The following is a 13,816-nucleotide window of genomic DNA, read 5'->3' as shown; positions in this document are numbered from 1 at the left end:
AAATAAAAAAAAATCTCCTAGTATAGAGGGTTAGATGGTGATTCCCCCCAGAGGCATGTCCGTGTCCTGATTCCTGGGACCTGTGACTGTGCCTTATTCGGAAAAAGGGTCTTTAGCAGGAATAATCAAGGATCTGGCGATGAGGGGAGTGTCCTGAAATATCTGCACGGGGCCCGGAATCCAACGACCAGTGTGTTTATTAGAGAACGGCCCTGGGGAGATTTGAGACGAGACGAGGAGGCAGTGTGACCGCAGAGGCAGGTGGGAGTGATGTGACCACAAGCCCGGGATGCGGGCAGCCACCGCCGGCTGGCAGAGGCAGGGACCAGACCCCCCGCTAGAGCCTCCAGAGGGAGTGTGACCCGCTTGTTTTGGATTTCTGGCCTCCAGAAGCGGAAGGGAGTGCGTCCCTGTTGTTTCAAGCCACTGGGTCTGTTACACGTTCTGGTAGCCACGGGAAACTAATATGCCTAATTAAGCCAGCATATTCATACTCGGAAGGAGGGAGGCTGTTTATTGAGGAGACAGTGCCTGAAAGCTGGTGGTCCCATCCGTGCAGTAAGAGGGTTTGTCTGAATGCTGTTAAAATATAGACGTGACCTAGACAGAAGGGCGAAGTCCACGGCATTTAGAACCCGGGAGGTCGTGTTACGTGGAGTGAGTACTTTGCAATTGGCCGCTACTCATCCCGTTTGCCACGGTAGCGTCTCAGCAGGTGCAGTCACCCACCTGGCCCCATCATCCTCTAAGAATTCAATTCCTCCCCCAAAGAGTCAGAAGTAAATCAGGATAATAACCCACGCTTACCCACTCTGCTTCCCGGCCCCTCCCAGCCAGCCTCCGTCTCCCCCCGTTCCCCGCTCCCCTCTACGCGAATCCCAACCTTCGGTTTCCCCGGACGCCTTCTCCCCTGCTTTCCTAGTACGTGTTCCCCCTCGGCGTCAGGCCCGTGCCCGCTGGGTACCCCCCGTCCTGCTGCTGCGGCACCAGGCAGCTGGTAGGTAGACAGTTGGGCGCCGTGTTAATGGAAAATAGAGACATGGGTCCCGTTACAAGGTGGGGAAAGGGCGGTAGAGTGTCCCCCGGATCAAGAAGGCTCTGAGACCAGAGAGCAGCAGGCGACCCCGCACAGGTAACGGTTTCCTTCGGGGTAACTTACTGACGCGGGATCGGGCGGCCAACCATCCAGCTGCCCGGCTCTTCTCGGCCACGTCTGGCCCTCAGTCCGCAGACTTTTACAGAGCAAGGGACGAGCGGTAGGGCCTTGTGGTGAGGTCACAGGGTTCACGTGCACCGGATGTACAGCCAACCTTTGATCAGATCACGTGGCGCCACTACCTGTACATCAGGAAGGGGAAACACCGTTAATCCCTACCATTCACGGGAGGCCGAAACAGACCTCCCCGATCCTGACCTGGGTGGGCGTTTCTAAGGTATGTGTATTAACCTCCATGGGGCCCGGAACACGTGGCCGCAAGAAGGGTCGTGGGGAGAACACGAGCAAGACGGAGGGATGTTGTCAGCCTGCATCCGACTAATGACCCTACATGAGGGGCGGCCAGGTAAGACGTTCCACGCTCGGTTCCGGTGCATGTGTGCCGGCACGGGATGGGGGGGTCCCCATACCATCAAGTAACTTTTGGACACCACCTGGGTCTCCTACAACTCAACTCAATTCTGACCGTATATACGCCGTGGTAACATCACATTCACCAGTCCAACGAGGCTGCCCCCTCGTCAGACGCCAGCCACAAGGCCAGGTGGTTAGCCTCTGTTTCTGACCAACTGCCTGTCAATCGGTCACAGGTTCCCATGACCCCCTCCTCGGGTTCAATTTGCTCCAGTGGCTCTCAGAACCCGGGAGACCTTTTTACCGTTAGACTAAGTTTATTACAAAGGACGTATGAATCAACAGCCAGATGGAGAGAGACACAGGACAGGGTCCCAAACAAAGGAGTTTTCGTCCCCGTGGGGTTTGGGGCCAGTGTGGCGGCATGTGGGAGCTTTCCAAACCCCCTCCTTTGGGGTTTGTATTCAGGCTGCGTCACATACATCAATGGCCATTGGTGTTTGAGGTTGGACCCCTACCTCACACCATGTACAAAAGAGAACCCAAAATGGATCAAAGATCTAAATGTAAATGCCAGAACTATAAAAAATGCTTGGAAGAAAACATAGGCTTAGCTCTTCCTGAGCTTGAATTAGGCAGTCGTTTCTTAGGACACCAAAACACAAGGAGCAAAGGGAAAAAGATCAATGACATCATCAAGATTAAAGATCAAAAAAAAAACCTTTGATGGGGCACTCGATCTCGGGGTCGTGAGTTCGAGCTCCGTGTTGGGTGTAGAGATTACTTAAAAATAAAAGATAAAAATCAAAGATTAAAAAAACCTTTGTACTTCAAAGACATTGTCACGAAAGTTAAAAGGCAGTCCACAGCACGGGAGAAACATTTTGCAAACATACGACCCCGAGATCAAGGTCTTGTAGGGTTCACCTACTGAGCCAGCCAGGGCCCCCAGCTTTTTTTTTTTTTTTTTGCATTTTTTTCAACAGGTCCAATTTTATTTTATTTATTTATTTATTTATTTTAACGTTTTATTTTATTTTTGAGACAGAGAGAGACAGAGCATGAACGGGGGAGGGGCAGAGAGAGAGGGAGACAGAATCGGAAGCAGGCTCCAGGCTCTGAGCCATCAGCCCAGAGCCCGACGAGGGGCTCGAACTCACGGACCGCGAGATCGTGACCTGAGCTGAAGTCAAACGCTTAACCGACTGAGCCACCCAGGTGCCCCAACAGGCCCAATTTTATAAAGACGCAGAGGATCTGAAAAGATACTTCTTCAAAGAAGGTAGACTGGTAAACACAGGAAAAGATTGTCGACATCATTGCCATCAGGGAAATGCAAACCAAAACCATGATGAGATTCCACTTCATACACACTAAGGTTACGTCTTTAAAAAGGAAAAGTTTATCAGACGCTTGGGGGCTCGGTCGGTTAAGTGTCTGACTCTTGATTTCAGCTCATGTCATGATCTCACGGTTCATGAGTTCGAGCGCCGCGTTGGGCTCTGCACGGCAGTGCGGAACCTGCTTGGGATTCTTCCTCTCTCTCTGCCCCTCCCCTATTTGTGCCATCTCTCTCTCTCTCTCTCTCTCTCTCTCTCTCAAAAATAAATAAAACCTTAAAAAAAAAAAAGCTTTAGTTTGGCAAGGAAGTGGAGAGATTGGAACCCTCCTACAGTTCGGGCGAGAATGTAAAATGGTACAGCCACTTTGGGAAACAGTCTAGAAGTTTCTCGCACAGTTAAACAGGAAGTTACCCTACGACTCAGCATTCCCAACCTGAGCAAGATGAAAACACGTGTCCACACATACACAGAAAGTTGCGCCTGAATGTTCACAGCAGCTTTATTCATAGTAGCCAAAAAGTGGAAAACCACCCGAATGAACCCACCTAATGGACAAACGAAATGCGGGGTGTCCGTACAATGGGCTCTTGCTCAGCGATAGAAGGGAAGCGCGGATTCCCGCCGCATCGGGGGTGGGCTTCGAAAACACGCCGAGTGACAGGCGCTGGTCACCAAGGGCCGCGCGCTGTCCGATTCCGTTTGTACGAAATGTGCAGGACAGTCGAATCCCTAGAGACAGGAAGTCCTTTCGTGGTTGCCTAGGGCTGGAGGGGGGCCTGGAGGGAGATGGGTGAGGGGTGCAGGGGTCATGAAATATCCTACTATTGATTAGGATGATGGCTGCACAAATACGCGAATATACTAAAAGCCATTGAACTGTACATTGTATAACTTTTCTTTTTAAGTGGTCTTCATGCCCAGTGTGGAACCCAACGTGGGGCTCCAACTCAGGACCCTGAGCTCAAGACCTGAGCTGCGGAGATCAACAAGAGTCGGACGCTTAACCAACTGAGTCACCCAGGCACCCCCAGTTGTACCCTTTAAATGAATGGGTTCTGTGGTAGGTGAGTTACATCTCAATTATGCTGGTAAAAATTACACCCCAGAAACAACGCCTGGGTTCATCTAGTTCCGCCACCGGTCTCGTGACCTGGGGCAAATCCCTTCACCCATGTCTCTTTCCTCCTTTTGCAAAATGGAGAAATGAAAAGAAAGGCCTCACGGGGCTTCGAGAATTCCAGCTACAGAAGACGTGAAACCTGTCACACGGTAAGTTCGGTTACAACGAACCTGGCGAGCTCCACGACAGTGAGACTTGTCCCTGTGTTGCTAATCACTGCCTCCCGTGCTAGACTCCCAGGAAACAATGAGATGCGTAAAAACTTAATCCGTGTGTTCTCCCAATTCGAGCTGCCGCTATCCCACGTGGCTAAGTTCCGATTGTCTCCCCCAACGCGAACGTCCTCGTGTCCCACGACATTCAGAAGCCACTGTCCGCTGTCTCCGTGTATCTCCCCACCCCTGACAGCCCAACACAGAACAGGACCAAGCTGCCCTAAATAGTCGTCTCTCCCGCCATCGTGTGTGATCTGCTGAGAGTCCGTTTACTGGACGTCTTGTTAGTTTTGCCTGCCCAGCCGCCATGGTTGTGGCGACTTGGATTTTCCTTCGGGAGACGATTTCTTTCCTATAGCGTGCTATTTTCCTGGGACTGCATACTAAGTCATCTCTTCCGCCTTCCGGACAAAGGTGGGCACGCGACCCTAGCCGGTCACGGAGACTCTCTCTAGGATTTGATCCTTGAGCAACACGTTAAAAGGACCCCCCAAAATGAGTCCATTTGTTTTTACAGTTGAACCCTAAAGGCTGTCCATTAGTACTTGAGGGGAGAGGCTGGATATTTTGGGCAAGGAAACCTCATATTGGAAGCCCAGAAACTGAGGGACAACTGGGAGCTCAAAACAGGGGAGCGGTAATTCAAATATCGTGGGGCATTTAAACCGTGTAAGAGGCAACGTGTCCAGGTCAGACACAAAGCGATCGCCGACACTTCACGTGACCGTGTGAGAGTACTGGAATTTTAATATCGGTTAGAAATTATGGGCCGAGGGGCGCCTGGGGGGCTCAGTCGGTTGAGCGTCTGACTTCAGCAGGCCCGCGGCGATCTGGGGTCATGGGCACACGGAAATGGGAAGTGACAAGGTGCCGATGTCAGAGTGCACAGGGCTCGTGGAGACACAACTTGGGTGAATCGGAGGGGGGCAAAGTCTAGAGCTCAGTGCCGGGGAGGGGACGGTACTGGGGCAGAAGTATCTGGTAACGGAGGCAAGCAGGGAGTAAAGCCACAAGGGGACTGTCACAGGCCCGTTAGGGGACAGAACTGGACATGTCGTGGGAAGCTGCTAGGGAGAGAGAGAGGCCTGTGTGGCTACTTAGTGGAGGGAAACGCCCCGTCTTGGCGGGCTGGCCGTGGGATGACAGGTGTCTGGGAGGGGAGGTCGGGGCGCTGGGAGGGGTGTTGGGGCAGCCTGGCACGGTGGCAGATGAATGGACCACTGAATACACAGGAGGCTGAAACAGGGATTTATTTCAGGGCAGGTGAGAGGAGCCTCAGACACAGCCACGTGATGAGGCCGCGCAGGGGTGATGCCATTGAACGTCCATGAATAAAAGGACACGGCAGATGCGTGAATAACCCGCCCAGGTGGGTTTGGGGGTTGGGCCTTTTGGGTCTGGGATGGAAACCAGCTAGGAGCCCGGTCGTTTTCGCGCACGAATTCTTGCCAATGACAGACACCCCACGCCCTTCGCTTTGGGACCCGGAGGAGCTCGGGGTCGGAATGAAGCGGCCGCGCACTCCCCAACCCCACAGAGCCCTCCCGCGCACCCCGGCCAGGGCCCCGGAGGCTCATCCCGCGCAGGCCCCGGGGCCCACGCCGTCCACGAGAGGGCGACAGCGTGGCCTCCTGCCAGGACAGCCTCTCCTGCTGGCGGTCTCGGCCCCCGCCGGCGGCCGCAGCAAAGCCTCAGGCAGGAGAGACGCACAGTCCGGGTCAGCACGCGGCGGGCCACCCGACAGCCGCCACACTCACCGTGTCCTGCGCTCCGGTCCAGCCCCAGCTCCGGGGCCCGGCTGGCGCTCCTGGGGGGCGGGCGATGCAGCACCACAGGGCTCGGCCCGGCCGGGTCAGGGCGCCCACCCTCCCTCCCCGCGGGGCCCGGCTGGTCCTTTAAGGAACCGAAGGTTGGGCTGGGCTCCCCGCGCGCGCTCCCACCCGCTGAAGGGTAGGGTCCCGGGCCGCACCCCGACACTCTAAACGCCGGGGGTGGGGTGGGGGGGGTGGGTGTGTGACTGTCCCCTCCCCCCCCCATCTCAGCCGCAAACACCCTTCTTTCATCAGGGCAGCGGCTCTGGACGCGCCCGCGGACGCGCGGTCACACAGAGGCGGCGGCGAGCAGGGGACAAAGTAACAAGCGTGAGAAGCCAGAGGAGGGGGTGCGGCGCGCGTCCCGGACACGAAAGGCCGCGCCCGTGGTCTCCCCGCCCGCGCCCGGGCCCTCGGGACGGCGGCAGGTGCACCTAGCTGAAGAAGCAGGAGGTGATGGAGAAGGCGATGGCCGCGTAGACGAAGACCGACAGGTGCGGGCAATGGTCCAGGCAGCAGCCCTCGTCCGGGGGGGGGGGGCGGGGGCGCGCGTCTCGGCCCTGGGGGGCTGCCCCGCGCGGGCCCCCAGCGCCCTGCCTCCCGGCGCGCCGACCAGCCCTCCTGCCCGCGGCCGACGCCGACCGGGGCGCGCGGGCCGCGGGGGGCTCTTCCGGGGGCGGCTCGTCGAACAGGCCCCCGGAGTCGGCGTCGGGGTCCGGGCGGGTCTGCGCGGGGTCCCGGGGCTCGCGCCGGAGGAGCGCGGCCGCCGTGGGCTCGGAGCGCGGGGGTCGCTGCGGACTCGGCCGCGCGCTGTGTCCGCCCGCGGAGGGGGCGGGGCCGCTGGGCTGCGCACCTCCCCGGCTCCTCCCCGCGCCCGAGACCCGCCCCCCGCGTCCGCGGCGCGTTCCCATGGCAACCGGGGGCGGTGGCAGGGGGAGAGCTGAGAGCGGGGACTACCCCCCCAGGGATGTGAGCAGGGGGCGCCTGGATCCCAGCTGCGCGCGCCGAGCTTCCCGGGGGGGAGGGGCGTTGTCTTAAATGATTTATTCAGAGTCTTTCTGTTTTTTTGTTTTTCTTAACCTAAATTTCCGTACATGAGGAAACGAATTCATCATCTTTGCAGAAAACGTGGAAGTTGGGAAGCGCCTTGCGCAAGTGCGGCCACAAAACAAAGCCTCGCGTCATCCCAAAGCCCAGAGATGGATGGTGTTTCTCCTTCCTTCTTTCTTGCCCTCTCCCTACAGCGCCATCTGTATCTGCCTGTCCTGGGCTCTCGGAGGATTCGGAGCTTTAGGAGCTAGCGCTTTCTCCACGCCCCGCCCCCCACCTCAGTCAGGCCCCTCCGGGCACCCCCAGGCCCTCCTCTGGCTCCCACTCGTGTGTCACACGCTGCTGGGCCCCCCGAGGTTCCAAGGCTGGCTGCGGTTGCCTTGTGGAAGGTGGACAGCACGGCCACTGGGCCTGGGTTGGGTCCCAGGGAACTGGAGGGGCGCGCTGGGCCACCCTGCAGGTGCAGCAGACTCAGACGGTCATCAGGGAACTCATGGCCTCCTGTAAGGGAGAGGCCCCCTGGGAACCAGGCCCAGGGTGCAGAAACGGTGTCACCAGGGTGCTCTCTCTCTCCGTCTCAGGGTGTTGCCAGCGATATCTTGCAGGGCCAGAGGCTCCTACACAGCAGGAGGTACTCAGAATACTGCTGATATTCTTTTTTTAAAAACTTTTTTTTTTCAACGTTTATTTATTTTTGGGGGGACAAAGAGAGACAGAGCATGAATGGGGGAGGGGCAGAGAGAGAGGGAGACACAGAATAGGAAGCAGGCTCCAGGCTCTGAGCCATCAGCCCAGAGCCCGACGCGGGGCTCGAACTCACGGACCGCGAGATCGTGACCTGGCTGAAGTCGGACGCTTAACCGACTGCGCCACCCAGGCGCCCCGACTGCTGATATTCTGATATAAGGAATGGATGGCTGAGCCCATCTCGCAGCTTAGCAAGCCCAACTCGCGGAGCTTCTAGCCCGCTAGGACACGGAGAACGTGGAACCCTCCAACGTCGCCGCTGGGGACGTAAAAAGGTACGGTGGCTTTGGAAAACGGTTTGGCAGTTTCATAAGTTAAACGTGCACCTGCCGCATCGGGACATCGGGAGTTGTGCTCCCAGGGTTCTGCCCACGAGAAACCGAAGACGTGCTCTTCTACCAAAACAGAGACTGGTAAGCTAGTGTCCACACCAGCGTTATCGGTAATAGCCCCAAACTGGAAACAAGGCAAACGTTCATCGAATGGTAAATGGATGAACGAAATGTGGCTGGTTGGTTCGCACAATCGAATAATATTTGGCAATAAAAACAAGGTAGCTACCGATCGATGCTACAACGCGCACAAACCTCAGAAACGTTACACGAGGTGGAAGAAAGCCAGATGCACAAGAGCACAGATTGTATGATCCCACTTACAGGAAACGTCTAGAAGAGACGCATTTATTTACAGAGACAGGAAGCATGTGGCTGGTTGCCGGGGGCTGGGGGGTGAGTGGGGAGGAAAGGAACTGCAGACAGGCTCAGGACAATTTTTTAGAGTGACGGGGATGTTATGTTCTGAACCCCGATGGTGGTGATGGTTCCACGGCTCTCTATATTTCTAAAATTCATTGATGTGCACGCCTAACGCATGCGCCTTCTGTGGTGTGTGAATTATACTTCAATAAGGCCATTATTAAAAAAAAAAAAAAACTACACTGGGGCGCCTGGGTGGCTCAGTCGGTTAAGTGTCCAACTCTTGGTTTCGGCTCAGGTCATGATCTCACGGAATGTAAGTTGGAGCCTCACATGAGGCTCTGGGCTGACTGTGCAGAGCCTGCTTGGGATTCTCTCTTTCTCCCTCTCTCTCTGTCCCTCCCCCGCTCACTCTCTCTGTCTGTCTCAAAATAAATAAGTTAATGGGGTGCCTGGGTGGCTCAGTTGGTTGGGCATCTGACTTTGGCTCAGGTCATGATCTCGTGGTTCGTGGGTTCGAGCTCCGCGTCGGGCTCTGTGCTGACAGCTCGGAGCCCGGAGCCCGCTTCGGATTCTGTGTCTCCTTCTCTCTCTGCCCCTTCCCCACTTGTGCTCTGTCTCTTTGTCTCTCAAAAATAAATAAATGTAAAAAAATTTTTTAAAAATTAATTAAAAATATTTTTTAAATAGAGTTTCCTCTATCTTCTTAAATAAATAAATAAACAAAAATGTAAACAAAAAAAAAACTACACCCAGTTATCATTTCCTAGATACTGGGTGGGCTAACCAAACTGAAACAAAAACCGTGTGATTTTATTCATGATTCTGTGGGTAAGCCGTCCATCAGGCGACTTGGTTCTCCTCCAGCAGGTGACCTTGAACTTACACATATGCTGGTCTCAGGGTTCCAGGCACAGCCAGAGGGGAAGCTATAAGGCACACGGACTGTTCCGGCCTCCGCTTGCACTATACTCGCTGTCCCACTGGCCAAAGCAAGTCACACGGCCAAATCCGGATTCAAGGTCCGTGCAAAGTCCCATCGCAGAGTGATGGGCAGAACTGGTGGCCACCTTCTGTGAGTTGCACCTTCTGTGAGTTGCTATAAAGAAGAGAGTCAAGCCGCTTCCTTAGGGTTCCATGGCTACTACGGATTCTGGTGCTCTCACTTTTACCCCCTATGCCATTTACCAACCAGCACGGAGTGCTGTTTGAACGTGGTGCGAGAGGCAGAGAGGGGTTTAGACTTTATCTGGAGGCACTAGAAATCCGCTGGAAGGTTTAAGCCGATTGGCATTTTGGAAAGCTCACTCTGGCCATGGTATGGAGGCTGGGCAGGGGTCTGTGGCAGAGCGATCCCTGAAGACTTCGTTAGACCAGGCTCGAGCTGAAAGGCGGCCCAAGTGGCCGTGGGGACGAAGAGGGGAGAACGCAGAGGACATTTGAGAGCTACGGTGGGACTTTGCCAATAACTGATGGGGGGTGGGGAACAGGTGTGGGCACCTGAAGTTTCCCCAGTAGATCTAGAAGAAAGTGAGGAGCTGGCTCTGAGGTCCCTCTGGGAGATGTGGGGGGCAAGGTCCCTTTGCCAAAAGCATCCTCAGGTGCAAGGCCTAAGCCAGCAGTCCAGATTCTGGAATTACTGGTGTGGAGGGGACGGGTGAGGCCGCAGGTGTAGACGAGATCGCCCAGGAGAGAGGGAAGAGATGAGGCCGAAGGATGAGCGACCTTTGATTGTTGCGTTTTAGAAAAAAATATAACCAGTGCGCTGAACTTTTCACAGATTTCACAGATACTACTGTTTAGGACAAGTGTAACAATTTTTAAGTGATTTAAAGTTAAAGAGAGAAGTTATGTGGGGCCACCTGGCTGGCTCAGTCGGTGAAGCGTGCGACTCTTGATCTCGGGGTCGTGAGTTCGAGCCCCCTGCTGGGTGTAGAGATTACTTAAAAATAAAGTCTTAAAAAGAAAACAAACAAAAGAAAAAAACTTAAGTCATGAAACTGTACAGATGCCTCACAGACATGGCGACAATCAGGCCAGGTGAGGAATGCCCAAATTTGGGAAATGCCAGGACGACGTATGTGAAAATGCTCTTAACTGAGCAGCTCTTTGCAAGCATGCGTGACTGTTACTAACAACACCTCTCTTCCAGAGACCGTGGTGAGTTCCAGGGGAAACGGAACTCTATCCCGTAAACTCCACCCCATTCTTCCCATATTCTGCCCGATATGGGCAATGGGTGTTTTCTCAGCTTTACTTAAAAGTGTTACCGTGATGCAAACGGCCTCAAGGTCCCCCCCCCCACCTCCTTCCAACTGGATCTATCGCTTTGAGGCCCCCTCACCATTGAAGTGACCCTTCACCAGGGGTCAGGGAATTTTTCGAGTTGCACACCAGAAGAACAATCTGAGGGCACTGAAGAGTATGGGTGAGGCTGAGAACTGAGAAAGCCACAGCACGGTGGAACAGGGGGTGGGGGGCTCGGGAGCCGGAGGGAGCCTTGGGGCGGGTCTTTGGTGCAACAAAAGGTGATTTTATTAAAGCACGGGGACACGACTTGTGGGCAGAAAACGCCGTATGGGGTCGTGCCGGGTAACTCATCATATGCCCTCAGGTTGGGAGGGGGTCAGGGACGGTGTAAATCTCTAAGGAATTTTGGAAGCAAGGTTTCCAGGCCCTTGAGGGGCTGCTGTTAGCAAAACATCATTTGTCACCGTCTAGTAAGACCCCAGTCACGAGACCCCTCAGATGTATATCGGGGGCCATAAGCTTGGAGGAGGATGGCCAGCATATACTTGGGGGTTAAAGACAAAGGAGGTTTGCAAAGGAATTTTTATGTGAAATAGACTCACAGGATCCTGGGGGGTCAGGACAATGTTGAGCCAAGATTCCCTTTGGCCCCGGCAAAGTGTCATCATCCAGGCAGCTGAGCTCCTAGAGGGAGGTCACTCTGCGGGTTACAAGGACTTGTCAGTGGCTGGAGGCAGTAAGGCAGTTTAGTTTCTCATCTGCCTTAGTTTCCCGCATCCCCATGGCTGCGCTTAAACCCCTTTCCGTCTTGATGAGGTGACATTAGGAAACGGAGTCTATAGGTTTCTGGGGATTGGGCAATGGATGACTGCCTCTTTCTTGCGGTTAAGTGATCCGCAAATGGGGGACGGAGTGGGGGGGTGGTGGGTAGCTTGTACTTGGCCCTCAGCTTGCCTTAGTCTCCACCGTCAATCAGTCAGCTCTCACAGGGGATGTGGGGGGCAGTCAGGAGGACCCCCGGCTCTGTTACGAGGGGCTGGGCGGATGAAGCCATATACAGCCTGGACTTGGGCCATGAGCGCAAACTGGGACAGCCTGAGTCTAAGTGGGGGTGTCACGGACAGGGCCCCAGCTTCCTCTGAGGTCTCAGGGACAGTGGACGCCCCTGTGTCTAGGAAGCCAAGTGTGACGATCCCTAGGGAGGGACCGGGTGAAGGACAGACGAGTGACGGGTCCTCACTCAAGCAGCAGAGACAAGAATCAGGTGGTCTGAAGGGTCCGGGCTGGGGGCATCGTGACGGGGTTGCTCCAGGGGCAGTTCCATCCCCCTGCCTCTGGGGTGGGTTCCCCACCGAGTAGAGCCCACCCCATGCAAAGTCTTCCGCTCCTAGAAACTTGCAGGATTTCTGCCCCCCTCTGTCCCAGCCTCGGGGACTGGGGCTGCTCCTCCCAGAGCATCCGCGGCGAGGCTCAGACTCTGAAGCAGGGCCCCGCCTTCCAGGGCCACTCTGGGCTTCGGGGCCCCGAGAGTCACATCTTCATCCCTGCCATCCATCTGTGGAGCCCTGTGCCTCTCACAAGCTGCCCACCTGCAGCCCGTGCTGGGAGAACAACACTTGAGGACGGGTGGGCAGGGGCTGGGGCTGGGCTGGGTGAGCAGGCCTGGGGCAGGGGCAGGGCTGTGTGGGCAGGGCTGGGCAGGGGCAGGACTAGGTGACCAGGGCTGGGGCAGGGGCAGGGCTGGGTGAGCAGGGCTGCATGGGCAGGGCTGGGTCAGGGTCAGGGCTGGGTGAGCAGGGCTGGGTGGGCAGGGCTAGCAGGGCAGGGCTGGGGCAGGGGCAGGGCTAGGAGGGCTGGGCTGGGTGGGCAGAGCTGGTGCAGGGGCAGGGCTGGGTGAGCACGGCTGGTGCAGAGGCAGGGCTGGTGGGCAGGGCTGGGTCAGCAGGGCTGGGGCAGGGGCATGGCTGGGTGAGCAGGACTGGGTGGGCAGGGCTGGGGCAGGGCTGGGAGGGCAGGGCTGGGTGGGCAGGGCCAGGTGGGCAGGGCTGGGGCAGGGGCAGGGCTGGGGCAGGGGCAGGGCTGGGTGAGCAGGGCTGGGGCAGGGGCAGGGCTGGGGGAGGCAGGGCTGGGGCAGGGGCAGGGCTGGGGCAGGGGCAGGACTGGGTGAGCAGGGCTGGGGCAGGGGCAGGGCTGGGGGGGGCAGGGCTGGGGCAGGGGCAAGGCTGGGGGGGCAGGGCTGGGGGGACAGGGCTGGGGCAGGGGCAGGGCTGAGTGAGCAAGGCTGGGTGGGCAGGACTGGTAAAGGCACAGGGCTGGGTGAGCAGGGCTGGGTTGGCAGGGCTGGGAGTCAGGGCTGGGGCAGGGGCAGGGCTGGGAGGGCAGGGCTGGGTCTCCTCAGGCAGCATCCAGAGCAGAGAAGAGTCTCAGACTCCCTCCCACCTCTTTTCGGTCCTGGCAGCCCTGCTTGGGAAAGGGCCGGGCGTGTTCTATCCGCGGGGGCTGGGGGAGGCCAGACAGGAGATCCTAGAGCCGACCACTGTCCTGGCTGTTCCAGAGAGAAGCTCCCCTCAAGTCGCCAGTTGGGACCCTTCTGTCGGCCTTCTCCTGCCTGTCTGGGGGACCTGCACACGGAGCCTCTGGGGACCGAGGACGGATTCTGGGGCCCCACGGGGCCTGTGGTTACCAAAGGGGTTGCAGAAGAGAAAAGCTCGCACCGGTGAGTGGGGAGGGGGGACTCTGCTGTCCCGGGCTGGCCTCCCACGTCACCCTCCCCACGGCCAGTCAGCAGCATACCCCTGCTCAGGGGGTCCCCTCCCCTCCAAGCCAGCAGGGAAGGACACGGCCCAGAGACGGAGCCAGTGCTTTTGTTGTGGAAAGGGGGTTTTATTGTAAACATTTTCCATCATACACGAAAACAGAGTCCAAGGAATTTCCACGTGCCCATTTTCCACCTTCAACAGCCGTTATGCCAAATTTATTCGGTTTCCCGTCTTCTGTTGTTACAGCATTTTAAAT

General features: G+C 56.7%; 1 protein-coding gene and 1 long non-coding RNA gene across 2 annotated transcripts; both read right to left on the bottom strand.

Annotated features, from left to right (window-relative positions):
- Nucleotides 1-493: 493 nt before the first annotated feature.
- On the bottom strand, nucleotides 494-3,848 carry LOC122484794. Its single transcript, XR_006297712.1, has 2 exons — nucleotides 3,459-3,848; nucleotides 494-1,338 (listed from the first exon to the last, which is right to left on the bottom strand). It is a non-coding gene; the product is annotated as an uncharacterized LOC122484794 (long non-coding RNA).
- A 1,632-nt stretch (nucleotides 3,849-5,480) lies between these two features.
- On the bottom strand, nucleotides 5,481-6,970 carry LOC122486016 (translation initiation factor IF-2). The gene is given in 1 exon segment (XM_043585498.1): nucleotides 5,481-6,970. A coding segment is annotated over 1 exon segment (660 nt). The 3' UTR covers nucleotides 5,481-6,310.
- Between the last annotated feature and the right edge of the window lie 6,846 nt (nucleotides 6,971-13,816).

The sequence above is a fragment of the Prionailurus bengalensis genome, chromosome E1 (assembly GCF_016509475.1).
Source record: "Prionailurus bengalensis isolate Pbe53 chromosome E1, Fcat_Pben_1.1_paternal_pri, whole genome shotgun sequence".
NCBI classification, from domain to species: Eukaryota; Metazoa; Chordata; class Mammalia; order Carnivora; family Felidae; genus Prionailurus; species Prionailurus bengalensis.
This window is presented reverse-complemented; position numbering and strand designations above follow the sequence as displayed.